Here is a 22,871-nt window from a genome sequence, read left to right on the forward strand (position 1 = left end):
TGAGTGCGTTTTAAAACCTCATATCGCCATCTGCCGGCAAAGCGGTGAATAATATTTAAATCACGGCGGGATTTAGTTCAAAGCGATTTAGCACCACCTGCCGTTGAATTGTGGGCCTATAGAGCTTAAATATGCTTCCTGCTGTGTAGTGAAATAGCATTTCACTGCTCGTTTTCTGCCTTTCACGAGTGACGACTCGACCCCAATTAAATAAAAGCCAGATATTTCCCACAGCACAGCGGTCGGAATTCCCTGGTCTCAGGGTTCCAGAATGCCACAGGCACAACCTATAACATGAAGTTCATGTTATCAACAGGTAGTAAATGCAAGCAACCCTTCAATATTATATTTTGATTGCTGTAGGCAATAGTCCTGTGGCTGAAAGTCGCAAATACTAAGTCTATATTGCTTGTCCTATCTCTAATATTGTGCCCCCAGTGGCACTGCTTCTATCAGTCACCATCAGACCCTTTCATCATTTCCCTTCAGGAGGATATGAGATGTCCTGACAGCTGCACACAGACATAATCACACAAAAAGACGAGACAAGAAAGAAGCAGGCAGGCCTTTCACACCAATTCATTAGCCCCTTTTGAATTTAGTCATTGTTGTTGAAGTTGCTGTTTAATGTATAAGGAGGGCAGAATTGAAACCTTCCCATACCTGTCAACCCGAGGCCGTTGGCAATCTTACAAATAGTGACATATGCCCTTACAAATTGATGACTAATCTTACAATGATTTATATAGCATGCAATATGAAGAAGAAGAAAAAAAGTCAGTTTTTTAAAATGATATGAACTTATTTGTAATATTGTCACACACAACCTAGTGCAATCAAAGAACAATCAATATCTTCAGCTATATCATTATTACTAAAATTTAACAATGACTTTTGTTATAATTGTTGTAGCACTTTTGACAATTTCTACATGTGTTTTGATGGCTGCACTTCAGCTCGCAATTCAGTTTGATTTGAAGGTAGTTCATTAGTGTGTCCAATTATGAATAAAAAAGGTCAATTGAAAAAATTAACTTACCGATGCAATTTTTGAGTCAAGGAACATTTCTTTTGCTAATTCTGAGAAGTGATCAGCAATAGTTGCAGGGAAATTGTGTTCGGCAAAAAACTGGCAAAATAAAATCTCCTCTTTCGTCACTTTTGATTCTGCAGACTGCATCTTTATATCCAGTGTAGTTAATCTTACTTTTAAAAAGTAATTATTTACAGTTACAAATTACTTCTCTCAAAAAGTAATTGCGTTAGTAACTCAGTTACCTGAATGAAAGAGTAATAAGTTACTTGGCAAAGCAACTGGTGTTACCGTTCATGTTTTGTTTTTCATTTTTAAAAAAAAAAGAAAGAAAGAAAGAAAGAAAAAACATGGTAACCTTTGATATGTTTGGAAGTCATTTAATGTTGTGAATCAACCGTTAAAGTTGTTAAAATTGCTCCCATTTTTGCATTAGTTCTCTTCTGTCCACTTTCGACATGTGAAAGTTATAAAACTGTTTCATCATTTAAAGATAGATTCAAGTCAAGATTTTGCCCATTTAGGAGTATTTTAGATAAAAAGTAACTTAGGTCAGCTAGGAAGATTCACTACAACAGCCTCTCTGAGAAGTCTACTGCTTTAAGATGGCTGTTGTTACTAACGCCGCCGAGTCTGTCATTTCACATCTAGTTCTATATGCATATGTTATGTAGTGTAGCATCAAGTGGGCATAGACTGTAGGCTGTTGGCTACAGTCAGGAGGAAATATTGGAGCCACCTAGCCTAGCATCGCGTTTGCAATAGCGTCACAACACTCTCTTCCATCCTTCCCACTCCCGCTCTTCTTTCTCCGTGTGTCTGACTTTTCTCGCGTCATTCAACCAACGTAGTAACGCACATTGTCTTGTTGCCGAAACGGTGACAAAATCCGAATGGTGAAATAAAAAAGTAATGCACGAAAAACGTACAGATTTTGAACGTACGGCGTACACGTTTTAAAAATCAGTGGTCACTTGTACAAATTACGCCGAAACCGTAAAACTTGACAGGTATGCCTTCCGTGTGAATACGGCGTCATTTTTTGTGAATGCTTGATAAATTTAAAAAAAAAAAAAAAACACACACACACACAAATACTGACCAAAAATAGCTTTATTGTCACATGTACCTGCCATGGTCACTGCTAAACAAGAGTAGAAAAAAACAGACAGAGATTATTTCAATTAAAATGAGATTAAATAGTGTACCATCCAAGACTTTAGTGATGCGAACACAACACATGTGGTTGCTTGCACTAATCTTTTAGTGGCAGTCGAAGATTTCATTGTTTTTAACCTTCTTTGTATGCTGAAGACTTCATCAGCATTCCTGTTTGTCGGGTTTACTTCGCGTTATGTGTTGATTAACATTCATTAAGCTGCACCTGTATTTTAAAATTCAACTGGAAACCATATGAGAAAATGCGAAGGATAATGTTCATGAGCCAGCATGTGTAATGGAAATGTTAGATCTTGCCATGACATCAAAATTTGTTCGTGTACTCATTATCTCTCACAACTTTTCAAAAAAAGAAAGATCCCTCTGAATGACCAGGAAACTTGGCTCAGTTGGGAATAACAGCAGACATAATAGGTACATGCGATCTAATATACAATCACAACAGTGACGCTTGCTGCAGTATGTAGTAATTATCATCTGACATTGACACAAGACTTTGTAAAGCCTTCTTCACAAAAAGCTTTTACACCAGCATCATCACTGGGGATGGGCATAAAAATCCATGTTTTTACGAATCTTGAAACAACTAAGGCAAAGTGGAGTCCGCTGCTTAGCCACAACATATTATCACCTTTTTTTAATTGCTCCTGTACTCATGGTTGCACGTAATGTGAACTGGGCTGACAGTCCATTCCAAACCGGTTGCCAGTCAATTCAATTACAGATACAGTGATCCCTCGTTTTTCGTGGTCAGTGTTAAAAACTGTTTTTTTTGTGTGTGTGTGTGTGTGTGTGTGAGTGTGTGTGTTCAATATATTTATTCACATTTAGCACTGAAAAGAGATTCATATAAGACAGGATTTTTCCCCAAAGTATAATTTTTCATTAAATTCTTCATTGAGTGCTTAGATGACAGCTCACGACACAACAAAGTGAGTTGCCATTGCGACTACAGCCAATATTTAAAAAGTTAAACGAGGCGGCGGCCTTTGAAAGGTAATTGTCTGGCCACTAGCCACAAGCAGCTCCCTTGTCACTCATTGTTTACTTTAACAAGCTGCAGCCGCCTGGTGCGAAAGAAACGCTTCAGAAGGGAGAGTGAGAGGCTGTACATGATCGGATGGGACATCTCTATAAAATCCTGAATTTTTTTTAATTGAAAAAAATCTGCGATGGACTGAGGGCGTAATGTTTGAAGCGCAAAGGAGCGAGGGATCACTGTAATGCAATGCTAACAACTATGCTCGCCACCTCAGGAAAAGAAATAAAACATAAATTATGACTCGATCTTTAACTTCATTCTTATGCCCGTCCCTGGTGGTAACACAATAAAGCTTTGCCTTTTTCACATGAATTTAAAGCAAATAAAAAAAGCAGCACACCATAGTGCGTGCACACGCACACACACACACACACCCACGCACATTTCATTACACTGTGTAGTTTAAGCTTCATTAACAAATTAATACAAAACTAAAACTATTCAAAAGTACCTTTAACACGTACAGTATTTTAGTAACATGTAATCATAGGCTAACCACGTTCCTGCCAATTCTAATCAAGTAATTTAAAGTATTTTACTTTTTTTTTTTTTTTTTTTTTTAGATTATCGTAAGAAAACATTCTGAACATGCTCTCACAAAAATGTAGTAGGAAGTCCTACTCAGTTCCAACAGTTTATCGCCCTATAAAGATCGTCAACACTGCTGTATTTGGCCATGATGTCAAGAGTCTTGTCAAAACCTTTTCTTTTGTTGGAAATCCTACTCAATGTGTGAGAGCAACAACACTAAAACATACTTAGGTACATTTTAGGCCATTGTAGTGTGTGTTGAATGCAGCTTCTCGTAGTGTGCAATGAATATAATTCAGATGCACATTTGAAGAGTGTATGTTAGCCATTACACACTTTGAACGCCAAAGCAAATGCCAAATACCATGAAAACTGCACATTTTCAAGTAATGTAAACAAATGAGTTAAACTGGTTCATGATCATGTGGCGTTATTCCGATTCCTCAGGTTCGTCATTTTTTTCTTCTGGGACGGCCAGGAATATCTTCTGGCAGAACATGGTGAAGATTTCTGTGGGGGAAAATACACCATTATTATGAGATATGGCAAAATTATGTGCTATGACAAAATTCTTTTCTCTTGTTCTCTCTGTCACACAGCTGAGCTCTTAACGACCGATCATGCGTCCCCCCATCATTTTATATAACCTTGGATGTCCTTTTACTGGTTTTAAAGGATAATTTGAAAAGGCTCAGAATAACATTTGGAACTCTATTTCAGTTGGTCTTTTTTGCTCATCTCTGAAAACCGCCAATTTTATATAATATGTGGCTGACTGGATTGAATTTAAATAACTAACATTTATATTTAAAATGCTTGGCCATTGGCAAGTGGGTGCCTCGCTAAGCAGGTTTATATTATGACAACCTCACACGGCTATTGATCATTTGATGTGGAGAGTCACAAGCGATACTGCCATTATTTTATGCGCTGTGTGCTTGACACTTAAATGAATGGCGCCATTCATCTCTCGCTATTAACACCACACATACACAAAGTATTAAGTAATGTAGTAAACCGCAAGTATACTACATACTATATTAGTATGGCCTGGCCGTGGTTCAGCAGTCCACTGTCAGAGAACCAGGAAGTACGCACGTTGTGTTCTGGTTCGTCAATTACAAAATTGGCCTGAACACTGTAAAGTCTTAGAAATTTAGGAAGATCATATTTTTTGCCTGTACTTTAAGAAGATATATTTGTCTCTAGACAAACCAAAGCAAAGCTCTCAAAACATGTTCATTAGCGCTCTTAGCAAGCATCACAAGGTAACTGTCTCTCGGTTTTTGTTGCTTCTCGAAAAACAAATGTATGCCTCCTTTATTTTGGTGCTGATCTTGGAACTAATATTGTGTTCAGTGGTACTTGTGTTTGCAGATTGCAAACTGTGTCTGATGATACCAATTGGTGAAGAGCTGGACAAATAAACTTCTTATCTGTTGATTTTGCTGAGGGACAGCTTCCTTTCTGATTAACTTTTACCCCCTAGGGCAGTGGTTTGATCAAATCCCAGGGGTTCGGTGAGTAAATCTAGGGGTTCGGCAAAGGTAAAGATTGCAGAGCCCTATTTTTTGCACGCGTATTAAATCTAGGCAAAGTTGCTTGTTAGACCAGGTTTTGGACTGGTTTGCTCCCAATTTACATGCTTAATTCATTTTTTTAACTGCTAGTTCTCAATCTGATTGGAGGAGGAGCTGGTTTGCTCAGTTGAAGGTTGACTCGCACTCAGTATGAGGGAATACAACAGACCAATATGCAGCGTGGTCTCAAATTTTGACCTGTTTATAAAACATGCTGTCAAAATGAGAAGAATTTTGAACGGGAATGTGCAAAATTATTAGCTTGCTAGCTTAGATACTGTATATTAGTTTTGAATTGGGAAAAGAAAAGCTTTATTATCCTATTCTGAAGGGTTCGGTGAATCCACATGTGAAACTTGTGGGGTTCCGTACCTTTACAAAGGTTAAGAACCACTGCCCTAGGGACATATGTTGTTTCCAGGTTAGAGCAAAGACAAGACTTTTCACAAACCCACTAATGATAACAAAGTCCAGATGTGTTCTCCAGCTGATCCTCTTTCTACAATCTCATAACAAAGTGTCAGTGTTGCCTCCCTGTTTACATCTGGACAATTCTCCTTGTTTTCATTTGATTTTAGAACAATAACAACTCACCAAGCATCTTCTTGACCACACGTGGCTTCTTCCACTTGTAGCCCAGCAGGTAGGCTGGGATGCCCGTGAGAATGATGCTGCAGCCTATCAATGACTCGATGGGAGCCGCCCAGAAGGACACAATGATCATGAAGATACAGCTCAGGACAAAAGCCACGGGGATGAACAAACAGATCTGCATCAAGTGAAAAAAAACCACATTATTCTCATCATTTTTCTGCTACAGCAAATTGTTCTGCAAGCTACACTGAAAAAAATAACTGGTGGATTTACTTGATAAAATCATTGTAACTGTGTACTTACTTGTGAACGGAACTTAATATTGCAACCAGTAAAATTGAATAAAAGGAAGTGCAAATTGTTACAATGATTTTATCAAGTAAATCCATCAATTTTTCTTTTTTCAGTGTAGGCTCAATCGCCCAGTACAGTAAAAAAAACAAAAAACAATTTTTGTAGGTAGTAATTATGATTATATAAATTGAATAAGTTATACTAAAAGTATTTAGGTAAACAAGTGCACTGTATTAAATTGCTTAAAATTACTCTCTTTACCCAATTTTAATCAGTATAAACTTCCAACTTGAACAAACAAGATAATATCTACCCAAAAATATTACGTACAGTATGTGCTCAAGGCTGCGCATCTTCTTTGAAATGAAAATAGGACCGTTTCATTTGGCGAGACATTCCAACTTGGATTGCATCTTACAGTAACAGGTAAGTTTGAACTTACTGTTTCTTTTAAAATTGACAATGTGAAAACATTAACAAGCCTGGTAAGAAATGTGTTAAATTAAGAAGCCCCTATAGTAAAAAATAATTTTCTATTTTATTCCTGGCTCTCGACAGCCATTCCTGATAGCTAGCTAACAATGATCTTCAGAGCATGGCAACATGAGTTGCTGGTAATAATGTTTGCTTAATTTGAACCATTAACCTTATTTTATTATTAAATTTTCTGTTACGGCGTACAGTCTCGTCAGATGTTTTGCCCTTCAGTGTAATTGAGTAGCGCTGGGCTGCTGTGTGTACACACCTAATAATGGTGAGAACCACTAGAGGCCATCACAACTGGAATTAGTCAATATATATTAAGGAACAACTCATCAGCAAGCTATCCAATTGCCTGATAATGATCCTGATTATTTGATTCAGGTGTGTTGGACGAGGAAGACGTGGAAAACAGACTGGATACGCGCCCTTGAGGACTGGAGTTGGTGACCCCTGCTCTAGGAAGTCTTTTCTGCTCATGATGTATTCCATTTACATTTGTTTCTTAAATTTGCACACTGATTTCATGAAACTACTTTGCACTGTAGTTTAACATGTTACAACATAGCACTACGGGTTCAAACATCTATGGTGCAGCATTTTTGCCTTATTTGTATCTCAAACAGAAAAATGCTTGATGCACTCATGTTGTTCACTGTTCAGTTAAAACTGTTCTTAAACCATGTTGTTTGCATGTTACTTGTTTTGGACTGATGCCCGCTTGTTCTTCACTTATCAGTTTATACTGTACATGAACACATACGATGAGGAAAAAAAGTTTGCATGCAATTTATGTTGGGCAGACAATTTGTTAAATGTTAAATTTAATGAGCAAATTGTCAATAAAAACAGTTGACAATCAAATGTTTCTCTTGTATACAATGTCTTTAGGGTAAAACAAACCTAATCTACAATAGTAATAATTAAGCTGATATTTAATTTAATGTTTATTAAAAACATTCAGTAAAATATACAATACAAATACACTACAACCATGAGTAAATTATACTCCATTTTTATCGGTATTAAGTGATATAATCTGTTTCAAAAGGTTAAGTAAACCTTACCCAAATTATTTGAGTATATTATTGTTTATGCATTTAGGTAAAAAATTTACTAAGTACTATTGGCTAAACTTTACAATATCAAAGTGAATGTAAATTGTTACCTCAATTTTATTGCGTAAATTCTATAGGTGGTTTTTTACAGTGTATGCGGTGTGAGTCCCCGACCATTTTTTTTTTTTTTTTTCTGTAATTGTTCAGTTACATCACATTCAGCCTTGGTCAAATTATTGTAGCAACATATGATTATGTATTGAAGATCATCTTATGAGTTTTGTATATTTTAGACGAAATTTTTTAAATTACTGTATGAGAGTGGTGCAGATCAATTGATGTCAAATCTATTTGAATTGGGGGAGCTGCCAACAAATGACCATATTCCAAAGCGATAGATGGCAAAACATCCACTCTGGGTGGGGCAGGCAAATGGATTTGGCGGTGAAATAAGTTAATAAAGGAAAATAATGCACAATGCTTTCAATTTAGAAGGGTCTCAGTCAGGAACAGGTCACGAACACAGAAAGATGACAACTAGACAATTGGTGTTTAAAATCATTGGGAGAATAGCCTGAGAGAGGCAATTTGTCTCTGAACAAAGATGAAAGACAGCACACAAAATAAGCGCCAATGCAAGCTCTGCGCAACCACTAGAAGTCATTCATTCATTCATCCTTTCATAAATAAATACATACTGAATTACTTTGAAGGAAAAGATAGTTCAGATGTGCTGAGTCTAGACCTCTCTTAGATTTCAGCACACTCACATGTGGTTAAGTAGACACAACCACTGTACCTTTATTGGCCTTTTCAGGTTGGGCTTTCGAATTCGCAGCCAGACCATCCCAGCAATGGCCATGCCAACACAAAGCCAAGTGAAGAAGCTGAACAGGTTGATAACAGAGAAGATGTCCTGGGAAATTGCATAAAGCATGGACAGCACACACTAGAAGCAAAGACAAAAGATAGATCAGATAGGTTAATTTTGTAAAAATAAAGACATAACTAGCAACTGGATTTTTTTTTTTTTTTTGCTCGCTCATTTTGCTTTTGGGTTGTGAAGATGGTAGATTGGGATTGATGTGGCTGGATCTACAAAAAGAGGATGTATGTATTAACATTTTCTAAAGCAAGTGTTTGGCTTTTACCCTTTAACCTTTCATGGGCCAGATTCCACATAATTGGGATTATTTTGACTTGAAAAGCACATAAGCAATGGTATTATCCTAGCTGTTCTTACTGTGAAGATGAGGGATGGCACCGGTGTGAAAAGGTCAGTGTGGACCAGTCCCAAAGCAGCAGGAAGTTGACCCTCACGAGCTCCAGCATAGAACAAACTGGAACAAGCAGTATGGGTTACATTTATTTATTTTCCCTCATGATGCACTTTGCCTATATCAAGTTTGTGAGCAATAGGAGGAGGTTTTAGACACTTTTACATTCAAGGTGGGAAGGCTTTCAATTTAACCCACCCCCCATTCCCTCAAATAACAATAATAATGTTACCGTGCTGATGTAAACAAGGATCCATTTACGGCTCCAAAACAAGACAGACCCACAAACACTGGAATCAGCCAAGACATCACACCCAGATGGTACTCGCCAAAGCTCTGTGTACAGTCATAGTAAACAGGTTACATTTTAGTAATGATATATAGTCCATACGTTATCTTTTATGTTTTTTTTTTTATAAAAATGTATTTAATGGACAATACTAACCACTGCGACAGCCTCTGATTCAACCATTTCTTCAGGAGAAATGGTTGTGAAGTAAGCCAAGTTGGTCAGGATGTACACAATCGTCACAATGGGCATCGAGATGATGATTGCCAGGGGCAGGTTTCTTGGGTGGAGAAGAGTTCAAATTTGTTATCAGCATGCAACATAGTTACATCAAAAAAGGATAATGTTTTTATGAGAATAGCTTTAGGAAAAAACATTGTGTTCAGCAAAAAGATCTGATTCTATTTTGCAAAAAAAAAAAAAAAACTGATGATAAAAATATTATTATCATCATTTTCATTATTGTTTTATTGTATTTTGTTTTTTTATTGCTTTTGTTGTTCTATATTGCACCTTATAGTATTGTTTTATTTCTGCTGTATTTTTGCAATTTAGTTATACTTGCTGCAATGACAAATAAACTTCTATGATTATTAGTATTATGTTTTTTTTCAAGGAATAAAATAGGTAAATGGATGGGATTATAATAAAAAAAAACGTTTTTCTTTTTAGAATAAAGTCAAATTATTTTTAGCAACAAAAAAAAAACTAATAAACTACTATAATTTAAGTAGGAAGGAGGAAAGTTGTACTGTTATAACAATATAGTTGAAATTTCATAAACATAACAACAAAAATTACCTTTTTAAACAATAATGTTTAAAATGTTGTTAATGTTTCTTTTCTTTCAAATTCCACAATAAAGTGGCATAAAGTGAAATTATAATTAAAATAATTTCATTATACAAATTGTATTTTTAATAATTTATGAAGAATTTTTTTTTTTTTTCTTTTCAGACATTTTTCTTCACTTTTGGGGGGAGGAGTACTTTTTTACCAAGAAAGGGCCAAAATCTTATGTAAATACTGTTGTACTATTAGCAAAACATACTCATTTTTGTTTCATTTAAAAGTTATAATATTGTGATAATGAAGCCACATTTTTTTGAAGAGAAAACATTTCTCTTAAGAAAAATATCAGATTTTTTTCAAAGGTCATAATTTCTTTTCTACAATATTTTAGTAACATGAGTAAAACAACTTTTTTTCATATGCAGTACATCTTGCAATTATAGTGTGTATTATTTTGTCTGTTGATGCACAATTCACACTCTACATCAAGCAACTGAGAGAAGGTGAGCATGCTCTTTCAACAGTAAGTGAAGTCATGCTATTGGCAAATACTAACAGGAGAACCCTCCTCAAAACAATCTCCATCACATTTAAGTCACCTCACTGGATTGATCATCTCCTCGGTTACATAATTCAGGTAATTCCTAAGAAGAAAGCAAAACAAAGACATTGCTTTAAATAACATTTAACATTAACATTAAATAACATCAATTTAGTTAACCTAACCTAATTGATGTTGATCAATTTGGTTGTAATTTGTAGTAGTTAGATTAGTAAACATCTCACTGAGGCCAATTTTTGTGATAAAATATTAAATAAATAACATGAAGCACAATATTTAGAATACAAATCAAAGCTAAGCATCATTATTCTTGCAACTGCAGACACAAACTATTATGAGGAAGTTTTCTATTGCTGATCAATACTTCAGTTAAAGATGACTCACCAGCCTCCAAAAGCAAACAAACCACTGTACAGAGCCAAGACAATATTGTCAACACCCACTTTGCTGCCTTCAAAGGCATTCTCTGGCCTCAGGTAGGGCACGTCACCTGTGCACACACACATATGCACGCACACACACAAGACAGGACTGATTTAATTGGATGTGTTGTGTTTTGGCATTAGGTGTTGTGCAGATTAATCTAGGTTGACTTTACAACTCTACAATTGCACTTTGAACTTGTAGTCATTAATCACATATTTTTGGCTCGATAAGGAGGCAGAGTACAGTAGCTCGCTGGGGTGCTTTTATTTTGAACGTTTGACTTTACGATTCGGATGCTGACGAAACATGAGCATTGGCTGATTACGTTGCGTGCATTGTGTAAAATGGAAAACACCTAGTTCTTTCTTTGGGGCCTTGATTACACAAGACAACACATGCTGAAAGTGGAAGGAGAGCAAAGAGCCTGTTTCTGATGCTTACCGTGGGGCAAATAATAATAATTGTGCAAGTTCTCCTACTTGAAAAGATTAGAGAGGCCTGTAATTGTCAACATGGGTAAACCTCAACCATGTGAGACAGAATGTGAAAAAAAAAAAAAAAGAAAATCACATTGTTTGATTTTTAAAGAATTTATTTCCAAATTAGAGTGGGAAAAAAAAGTATTTGGTCACCCACAAACAAGCAAGATTTCTGGCTGTCAAAGAGATCTAACTTCTTCTACCGAGGTCTAACGAGGTCTAACGAGGCTCCACTCGTTACCTGTATTAATGGCACCTGTTTTAACTCATTATCGGTATAAAAGTCACCTGTGCACAACCTCAGTCAGTCACACTCCAAACTCCACTATGGCCAAGACCAAAGAGCTGTCGAAGGACACCAGAGACAAAATTTTAGACCTGCACCAGGCCGGGAAGACTGAATCTGCAATCGGTAAAACGCTTGGTGTAAAGAAATCAACTGTGGGAGCAATTATTAGAAAATGGAAGACATACAAGACCACTGATATTCTCCCTCGATCTGGGGCTCCATGCAAGATCTCACCCCGTGGCGTCAAAATGATAACAAGAACAGTGAGCAAAAATCCCAGAACCACACGGGGGGACCTAGTGAATGAGCTACAGAGAGCTGGGACCACAGTAACAAAGGCTACGATCAGTAACACAATGCGCCGCCAGGGACTCAAATCCTGCACTGCCAGACGTGTCCCCCTCCTGAAGCCAGTACATGTCCAGGCCTGTCTGCAGTTCGCTAGAGAGCATTCGGATGATCCAGAAGAGGACTGGGAGAATGTGTCATTGTCAGAAGAAACCAAAATAGAACTTTGGTAGAAACACAGGTTCTCGTGTTTGGAGGAGAAAGAATATTGAATTGCATCTGAAGAACACCATACCCACTGTGAAGAATGGGGGTGGAAACCTCATGCTTTGGGGCTGTTTTTCTGCAAAGGGACCAGAACGACTGATCTGTGTAAAGGAAAGAATGAATGGGGCCATGTATCGAGAGATTTTGAGTGAAAATCTCCTTCCATCAGCAAGGGCATTGAAGATGAGACGTGGCTGGGTCTTTCAGCATGACAATGATCCCAAACACACAGCCAGGGCAACAAAGGAGTGGCTTCATAAGAAGCATTTCAAGGTCCTGGAGTGGCCTAGCCAGTCTCCAGATCTCAACCCCATAGAAAATCTGTGAAGGGAGTTGAAAGCCCGTGTTGCCCAACGACAGCCCCGAAAACATCACTGCTCTAGAGGAGATCTGCATGGAGGAATGGGCCAAAATACCAGCAACAGTGTGTGAAAAGCTTGTGAAGAGTTACAGAAAACGTTTGGCCTCCGTTATTGCCAACAAAGGGTACATAACAAAGTATTGAGATGAACTTTTGGTATTGACCAAAGACTTATTTTCCACCATGATTTGCAAATAAATTCTTTAAAAATCAAACAAAGTGATTTTCTGTTTTTTTCCCCCACATTCTGTCGCTCATGGTTGAGGTTTACCCATGTTGATAATTACAGGCCTCCCTAATATTTTCAAGTGGGAGAACAATTAGTGGTTGACAAAATACTTATTTGCCCCACTGTATGTAGAAGCCGCTGCTATGGTGAGCCCTGAACAAGAACTGGTTTACCTAATAAGCCAAATTGAGCAAATGTTACCTATTTGTCCCAGCAGCAAGAATAATGTGGTATATGAGCTATCTATAAGTAAATGACTATAAACTATCGCAGAGTATTCCCTTCTTCTGTGATTTTCAAAATCATAATACTGTTATAGAAAATTTTCAACAACTTCATCAGTGACAAGGTGACACTGATTCGCCTTCATCACATGAGCATCCACTTGAAACAATCAAAATATGTGACATCACCTTATCGCCATTCAGGATTTTAATTTGGGCTGGTCGCTTTGTGATCCTTTTCTTGGTGTTTGTGCATGCCTCACAATCTAGTTATTATTAAATTATAGCAGACCCAATGAAAAATTAATCGAGTGTACATTTGCGTGTAGTCGGTAGTTGTTTCCACGTAAACCTGTCTTCTTCAGATGCTAATGAAGATAACCAAAGGCGCACGTGCAGGATGTTCACACTCTGCCCTTTCTCTTGGGCTCTGAAAGGCCTCAATGTGTGTACACGACAGCAGCCGGCAAGCAGCGCCGAGTCGTCACCATGGCAACACAGTGGCGAGCACAATACTTGTGGGTGTGGCCTTGCAAATTAGGGCAATGAGGAGCAGATGCATGTATATTCTTGGACGAGCAATATCACCATCATAATGATAAAGGACTTTTTTTTTCAAACAAAGAATTCCTGTTTAGACATATAATTGTCTTTTTGTTCTATTCATCCATGTAGACCTGATCGCCTTGTACACAAACATGCACATGAGTACTGATTTGTAGTTTCGCGGGAACGCTCTGTACAGACAAGCTGACAGTTAACTGCTCGACTTCACTTGTTAAGGATAGTCAACAGTTTTTGGATCAATAGAGACAAAAATGATGAGTCTGTTGATTTTATACAGTATCAAACCAGACAGCGACCTATAATATGACACCAAAAATCATACACAGAAAAAAAGGCCAAGAGGAGTTCACTTGGCTCTTCGAGTACATCCATGTGTTATGGCTACCTTAGCAGAAAAGTGCTCAGACGAATTCATCAATTTGAAATTGATTGGGGATACCAGGCTTGTATGACAGTTGAGAGAAATTAAGTGATGAAAAGCTAAACTCAAACTAGTGGAATGTAGATTTTGAAGTACAAGAACTTAGTGGAAACTGGGAAATCGCAAATCTCTGAGTGGGGGTTTGTTTCGAAATATGTTGATGTAACAACCCATGTGCGCTATCATTGGTGCTATGTTGTGACAAATGGCCAGACACACCCTCATTTGCGGACACACTACCATTTTGCAAGCCGCATTTGGATAAAATTGATGGTTTGGGACTCGCTAGATGCTAAAACCCACCCAGTTCTTGCTGACTACATGCTGGGCCAATTACAGATAAAATTATTTCATGCTGCCGAAACTGTAACAAAGGTGCCACAGTGAAATAGATCAAATGTGAAATAAATAAATCTTGAATTGCAGAAGTAACTAATAAAAAAAATAATTAACAAATAATACAAATTTAAATAATTACATAAATTTTGAATAAATCAGTGTTGGTAAAAAGAAATAAACAGTTTAATGAATAGATAAATAATGATTGATATGAATATATATTTTAATATTTTTGTTTTAATAGAGATTTAAAGTGGGGCAAATAAGTAGTCAACCACCAATTGTGCAAGTTCTCCTACTTGAAAAGATTAGAGAGGCCTGTAATCGTCAACCTGGGTAAACCTCAACCATGAAAGACAGAATGTGGAAAAAAAGAAACTGAAAATCACATTGTTTGATTTTTAAAGAATTTATTTCCAAATTTATTATTTCCAAACTAGAGTGGAAAATAAGTATTTGGTCACCTACAAACAAGATTTCTGGCTGTCAAAGAGGTCTAACTTCTTCTACTGAGGTCTAACGAGGCTTCACTCGTTGCCTGTATTAATGGCTCCTGTTTAACTCATTATTGGTATATAAGACACCTGTGCACAACCTCAGTCAGTCACACTCCAAACTCCACTATGGCCAAGACGAAAGAGCTGTCGAGGGACACCAGAGACAAAATTGTAGACCTGCACCAGGCCGGGAAGACTGAATCTGCAATAGGTAAAACGCTTGGTGTAAAGAAATCAACTGTGGGAGCAATTATTAGAAAATGGAAGACATACAAGACCACTGATAATCTCCCTCGATCTGGGGCTCCATGCAAGATCTCACTCCGTGGCGTCAAAATGATAACAAGAACAGTGAGCAAAAATCCCAGAATGACATGGGGGGACCTAGTGAATGACCTACAGAGGGCTGGGACCACAGTAACAAAGGCTACTATCAGTAACACAATGCGCCGCCAGAGACTCAAATCCTGCACTGCCAGACGTGTCCCTCTGCTGTAGAAAGTACACGTCCAGGTCCGTCTGCGGTTCGCTAGAGAGCATTTGGATGATACAGAAGAGGACTGGGAGAATGTCTTATGGTCAGATGAGACCAAAATAGAACTTTTTGGTAGAAACACAGGTTCTCGTGTTTGGAGGAGAAAGAATACTGAATTGCATCCAAAGAACACCATACCCACTGTGAAGCATGGGGGTGGAAACCTCATGCTTTGGGGCTGTTTTTCTGCAAAGGGACCAGGACGACTGATCTGTGTAAAGGAAAGAATGAGTGGGGCCATTTATCGAGAGATTTTGAGTGAAAATCTCCTTCCATCAGCAAGGGCATTGAAGATGAGGCGTAGCTGGGTCTTTCAGCATGACAATGATCCCAAACACACAGAAAACGTTTGGCCTCCGTTATTGCCAACAAAGGGTACATAACAAAGTATTGAGATGAACTTTTGGTATTGACCAAATACTTATTTTCCATCATGATTTGCAAATAAATTCTTTAAAAATCAAACAATGTGATTTTCTGTTTTTTTTTTTTCCACATTCTGTCTCTCGTGGTTGAGGTTTACCCATGTTGACAATTACAGGCCTCTCTAATATTTTCAAGTGGGAGAACTTGCACAATTAGTGGTTGACTAAATACTTCTTTGCCCCACTGTCGGTATTTTGATTATTTATTTAATGTGTATTATTTAGTTAGTTTTTGAATTCCTGGGGTGTGTTGCACAAAACCAAGATAAGGGATTAAGTCAGTCAATATTAGTTACCCTGGATAATTTAAGCTTCAAATTAGTTGTACAAAAAAAAGACCAAGTTGATCCTGGACATTTGGATACTTAAATACCAAATCACAAATAAAAAGTGAATATTTGAGCAAAAAAGTAGCCAGACTGTTTATTATGAATGCTTTCTAAAGGTTCAAAAAAGATACATAATAACATGACCTTAATCATATAAAATAATTCAGAAAGAAAAAAACACAAGAAATTCTACATAATGATGAAATAAGAAATATTAAATTAAAAAATATGTATATGTATGTATCACCACAAGACCATGACGCTAAAAAGGAAGGGTTCAATATTAATTTAACTTTACTTTTTAACTTCAACAACCTGTCAAATTATTCCTTTGTTCGTAGCCTGGCGTTATGCTGAATACTACGTAACAAAGATTACTTGTCGAATTTCTGTCAGAGGTTTGATTTAGAAGTCTCATTTATACTTGACATAGCATTACATAGCAGCACTTCTATCAACCACATAAAAGCAAAAATAAGTACAAATAAAAATAAATAAAATAAAATAATATAAAATTGGCTGGCAACCAGTTCAGGGTGTACCCTGCCTACTGCCCGTAGTTAGCTGGGATAGGCTCTAGCACTTCCGCGACCCTCGTGAGGAAAAGCGGCATGGAAAATGAATAAATGAATGAATAAAAGTAATCATCTAAGCATTTTATACCTTGAAGTGACAGTTCCAACAGAGTACATTTTATTAATCTACGTACATATTTTGGCTACTTCCACATTAAACTGGTCTGCTGTTGTATGCAGATTTATCTCTCTCTCATTGTTTTCTTTTTGCAGCACTTAAGTTTGCTTTTTGGCACATACTGGATTTTAGTTCTTAATGTGCTGTAATCAATGTGCACATAAAGTCTCCATTGTTGCACCTGTGATTATGCGATTAATTTCATGCACTTATCCCAAACATTCACTCCTGGCTTGATTGAAATGCATCATTACACCCTGTCCCAGCAAACATGCAACCAATATATCCAAGAAAGCGCCGATCAGTGTAGTCAAGCCGCGTCTTCGCGTTTATCTTGGATGTCTTTATCCTATTTTTGTGCAATAGCCCCTGGTTCTCTATACTTATCCACCATGCTTGGTTGAACATTACATTTAAAAATCTGCCATTCTGCGACTCACCTGTAAAGATCTGTATGAAGCCGAAGAGGATAATGATGACCAGTGCAAGGAGCTTGGAGACAGTGAACAAGTCTTGCACCTTGGTGGCGGCTTTCACGCTGATGCAGTTGACAAAGGTCAAGGCAGCTGCAGGAGGTGAGACGCAATCAAAGATTGAAGGCTCAGTCATCTGTGCTGTTGTGTGTGTAGTTGCTTATTTACTGACTTGAATTTTCAACATATCTAATACTTAGGTATTTATTATTCCAAAATATTTCTACTTTAATGTTTAATGTTTGATAACAACAATCTGTTCTTTCCACTCTTAACTCTATCAAAATAGGCTTGTTACTCATTTCATCTTTTGCAAATGATGACATGATATAGAATAGAATAGAAGTTAACCCTGGATGGGATCTCAAATGATTGTGATTATCCAAACCAGCAGTTACAGAAAATCATGTTCGTGTTTACCAAGAAGAATGCATTGAAGATGTGGTAAGTGATCTTTTTTTATCATCAATGTGTGACTAATAAAATGGTTAAATAGTGAGCTATATTAAAGTTGATTATTATTCTTATAAATTATAATAAAAGGATAAGGGGAACGGCAGTCTAGCTCAGGAAGTGTTTGGCGAAAGCCAGTTAACACTTGCAGTTCATTGTGCATATGAAAATTTAAAAGCTTTGCTTAAAAATACGGTATACTGCAGCAAAAGATACCTTTACACTTCTAATTACAGGAATTTAATCAAAAATTGTTCGTTTATCAGAGTCTTTATTTACATGAGTCCATGTAGTGTCAGCAATTTTGCCCCTTATATTCCTGAAAGGTACTCACTGAGACACAAACAAGCGATGAGCTTGGCGGCACCATCGGGGACAGGACAGTGTGGGTACACAGGTTTAAGGAGATACGTGGCAAACACCAGAGACACCACGTACTGTGACGACGGCCGGATAATGAGCATTTCCACCCATAGTTTGAGGAAGGCGGCCAGCTCGCCATACACCTCCAGGATGTATGTGTAGTCGCCACCGGACTTGGTAATGGTGGTGCCCAGCTCAGCGTAGCATAGAGCCCCCATGGTAGAGATCACCCCACAGACGGACCAGACGATCAAAGAGAGTCCCGCCGACCCCGCTTCTTTTACCACGCCCGTCGGCGTGACAAAGATGCCCGAGCCGATGATGGTGCCTATGATCATGCCAACGCCGTTGAAGAGGGTGATGCTGCGCTTGAGTTCGATCTTCTGCCCTTTGCCAGGCTGTGGGTCAGGCGAGCTTGAGGAGGCAGCGACCATCGGAGTGGATGGAGAAGCTTTCTCTATGATCTGGCCATCTTGGTCTGGCTCTACCTCTGCTCATGTCAGAAAATAAAGAATCAAGGATATTGGATGATGGTAAAAAAAAAAGGGCAGATAGACGATGGTGCAATTTGCTTTCTTTCTGTTTGTTTTTTTTTAGACCGTTCTTTTCTTCTTCTTGAGGACAGTAACTATAATTGTTACTCCCTGTTTATTCACAGACAGATCGGAATAAAATTTGATAGGTATATTCTAGAGATGTTCAGTTGTATACTGTACACATCTATCCTCTAAACCAGGGGTCTCCATGCTATTCCAGATAGGGACGCAGTGGGTGCAGGATTTTTTTCCAACAAAAACGAAGACACCTTTTCACCAATCTGCTGTTCTATAAGTTTAATCACTCGATTGCAGTCAGGTGCTTCTTGTTTTAGCAGGAACCTCATTGGTTAAACTGTCAGTGCTCGATCGGTAGGAACAAACAGTGGTCCTTGAGGACCGGTTTGGAGACACCTGCTCTCAACACTTTTTTTTTTTAATTCTATGGCAGCCACGTAGGGTTGAAGTAGGATGATGTACACTTTCTGACTATATTTTGCATGGGTTGCAAAACAGCTTGAATACGTTCCATTGGGCATTCTTAGTTTGTTCAAACTTATTATATTTCTATGGAGCAGTAATTCATTTGAAAAGCATATTACCATACAGTAATTCTACATTCAAATTGTCTTTAAGAATAGGCCTTAAGAGGAGGAAGGCTTTATTAGCTTACAGTGTAATGTAAACAATTTTACTTTACCATGGTGTGTCTCTAATGTTGTTTGCTAATTGTAATATATATCAAACATTAAGGATCTTTATGCTATGCAACCAATTTGTAGTACTTTAAAGGACATCTTTGAAATTGAGTGTGCAAATAAACTGGAGTGATTATGATCCAACTAACTTGTGCACGCAAACGATTCTAAGTATCAAGACCATTTTTACAGGTTAAGAAACAATGGGGCTATTCAAATGATTCCGTCTTCTTGTCTGCACGTGTATTGAAAAGAATTCAGTGGGAGAGCAAAGCAGATTTCAGTTAAATATACAGTAAATAAAGCATTTATTCGCACACTTGATCCACCTGTCGGCACAAACGCTCACATACCTCCCTGAGGCATCACCTTGCCTTGCAACATTGCATCAGCCCACATGAAGCATTAGTAGAGCACTGCGACATGTGGCGGTGAGTGTATTGTATTATGTTGTAGTGTACCTACCCCCCATCTTCTCCTTAGCAACGCTCTCCCGGCTGCTCCTTAATTTCAACTCCGGCTCAGCCATTATTTCTTCTTTCGTCTTTATTGCAAACCCTTCTTTCCTTCACACCTTTTAGTTTTCTTCTTCCTCCTCTTGTCTGCCCTTCCTTTTCTCTCTGTCACACACACACACACACACACACACACACCTAAACACGCACTCTCCTTAAAGCTCTCTCTCCCTCCCTTATTTGTTCTTGCTTCCTTACATGCACGCACACACACATGCACCCTGCACGTCACTCCAGCTAACTAGACTCCATCTGACCCTGATCCTGTGTCTCCCTCTCTCACAACCGGCGCTCCACCTTGTGATGCTGCGGTAGCCTAGCCATCAATGATGGCCGAGTGCAGACGAAGTGGGCCGATGGTGGGGGAGGGCGGGAGATGCTTAGGGGGCGTGGAGCATAGTTGTGAACAGACGCAGTTTATAGGGGGCCAACATGTGACGCTTAAATCTGTTTGTGCATTGCTCACTAATCCAGACAACCACAGTCTGCTCACTGTGTCTTTGTGTGCATGATTGTGCATGTGGGAATGGATGCTATGCTTTCCACACCAATGTGTGTTCTTTTGGTGACAACATGAAGGAATACATTTGTTCATCTACGTCATCAGGGAAAATTCATATTAACTAAATCTTTTTGTAACACAAAACAGTACAAAATAGATGAATGAGATCTCTCCGTCTTTGAATGCCATCTGCTGTATATTACTACAGTGTTGGCAAAAAACAGTGACAGAAAGAGCTTAAACTTTTTTATCTTTAATAGGATGAATGATATTCTGAAAGAAAGAAAATATGGTAGTTATAGCTAGTCTCTTATTATTCCGACAAAAAAAAAAAGTATTCAAGAAATAATGCCTTTCCAAATCTTGGCATGTTTTGGTCACCATTATACACACACACACACACACACACACACACACACACACACACACACACACACACACACACACACACACACACATTTATAAGGGTGAGTTAATCATAATTAATGAATGAATAAATTCATTAATTACAGATTTAACGAGCTATGAATGTAATGCAGTTTATTCGCAGGTTGCCGACCCTTGTGCACCCAAGACGATGGTCCGCCCTCGGCAGCGATGAGAATAAGAAGTAGCGGTGCAGGTTCTGAAATGTATTTTCATTAAAAACTGCCTGTAAGTGGGTGGATGTCTTGAAATTATGTGAAGTTCCCACACCCAATTTCTTTATTAACCTACGTAACAGTAGAACACCTAACAAGCGGGAAAAAAATGATTTTAATGTGTTTAATTTGAGATTAAAATCCACTCGCTTTTACTCTGGTTGTACCGCAGCGTCGACGGGTAATAAATAAACTCAATTACTACTTTGTTGTAACATAACGAAACGGTGCACAGCAATTAGTACGTATGTTTTCATGGCCTGAATGGAATATCGTCTCTTTTAATATTAAAAGGACTCAGTCCACAAAATTTTCTCTCACTGTCAAATTAACAGTGTTTTAGACCGCGGTAATAGACCAGAAGAAGGGATGACATCTCCAGTCAGCGGTAGCCATATATGAAAATTCGTAACCTTGGTGACGTCCCCAATACCGTTACCTGGCCTTCAATCCCTAACATTTAAAGGTCACTGTCTCACAAATTGAGATTGTGTTCAACTGTATGTTCAAGTTTTTTAAGTGAAACGCAACGTATCAGCTTCTGATCTGCTGCAAGAAATTGCAAATATTGTTGAAAAACTGTTCACATGTTGACAGCGGCATTTGAAACCATGGCGTAAAAACAGCACACCTCAAAGGTGCTACGAAATAATGAGCTTTTTAAACTAATGTAATTTTACATGTAGAAAAAAAATGGTACTCAAATCTGGCTATTTCTTTGTTCTTTTTTTTTCTTTCTTTCTTTTTTTAATCATTTCATTCCACCCAAAAAAAAAAATGCATCAAAGACCACCCATCATTTTTTTTTTTTTTTAGCAATTCTGGAAGTAACATCACCAGTGTTGTTAATCTTACTTTATTTAAAAAAAAAAAAAAAAAAGTAATTAGTTAGAGTTACAAATTACTTCTCCCAAAAAGTAACTGAGTTAATAACGTCAATGTAAGAGTAATTAGTTACTCGGCAAAGTAACTGACATTACTTTTCACGTTCTTCACGTTATTACATTATACATTCTGTAACATGTATATTAACTGATTGAAGAATAAAAAAAACTATTCAGTATTTGAGAACATTTGGCATTTATTTGGATAAAAATATATTCGTGTGTTAAGAAAACACAAATGTAAAATGACCATTTCCCAGTGCAAATTTCTGAAACTGTATGTTAGGCCTACTGCTAAATAGGCAGAACGCTATCCTCATATATTCCGTAAAGTAACAATATTAAATATTGAAAATAATCCAAGTACAAAATCCTATACCCAAAAATGTAAACTTTGGTATAAAGAGTCATTCTTGCCTTTATTTGAATGATTACCAAAACTACGAAAAATACAGTAATTAGGATCTAATTTCATTACTAAGAATTTTCTGTCACTTTTTTTTAATGGATTTGTGTCCAAAATATGGTCTGCTATCATTTTAAACCTACTTGCTGTCATATTTCATAGCACCTTTAACTACTAAGATACAAGTCACCACACTCCCTCTCTTGCACAATGTGTACTTAATTAGAAAATCAAAAACGTTATCCTGGCAGGGCACAAGTTAATACGGTGGTGACTGCCATTCCCCGTGTTAAAATAGGGTCTGGGATGCGTCTCGTACG

At 37.7% G+C, this 22,871-nt stretch overlaps 1 protein-coding gene across 1 annotated transcript; it reads right to left on the minus strand.

The window, feature by feature from the left end:
• Positions 1-1,852: 1,852 nt before the first annotated feature.
• On the minus strand, positions 1,853-20,465 carry LOC130911999 (large neutral amino acids transporter small subunit 1-like). The gene is made up of 11 exons (XM_057829706.1): positions 20,069-20,465; positions 18,341-18,859; positions 17,521-17,646; positions 11,096-11,201; positions 10,749-10,793; positions 9,514-9,637; positions 9,301-9,404; positions 9,035-9,131; positions 8,591-8,740; positions 5,960-6,134; positions 1,853-4,295 (listed from the first exon to the last, which is right to left on the minus strand). The coding sequence occupies exons 1-11, from the start codon at positions 20,130-20,132 to the stop codon at positions 4,216-4,218; spliced, it is 1,590 nt and encodes a 529-aa protein (XP_057685689.1). The 5' UTR covers positions 20,133-20,465; the 3' UTR covers positions 1,853-4,215.
• Between the last annotated feature and the right edge of the window lie 2,406 nt (positions 20,466-22,871).

Source organism: Corythoichthys intestinalis, chromosome 2 (genome assembly GCF_030265065.1).
Source record: "Corythoichthys intestinalis isolate RoL2023-P3 chromosome 2, ASM3026506v1, whole genome shotgun sequence".
Lineage (NCBI taxonomy): Eukaryota > Metazoa > Chordata > Actinopteri > Syngnathiformes > Syngnathidae > Corythoichthys > Corythoichthys intestinalis.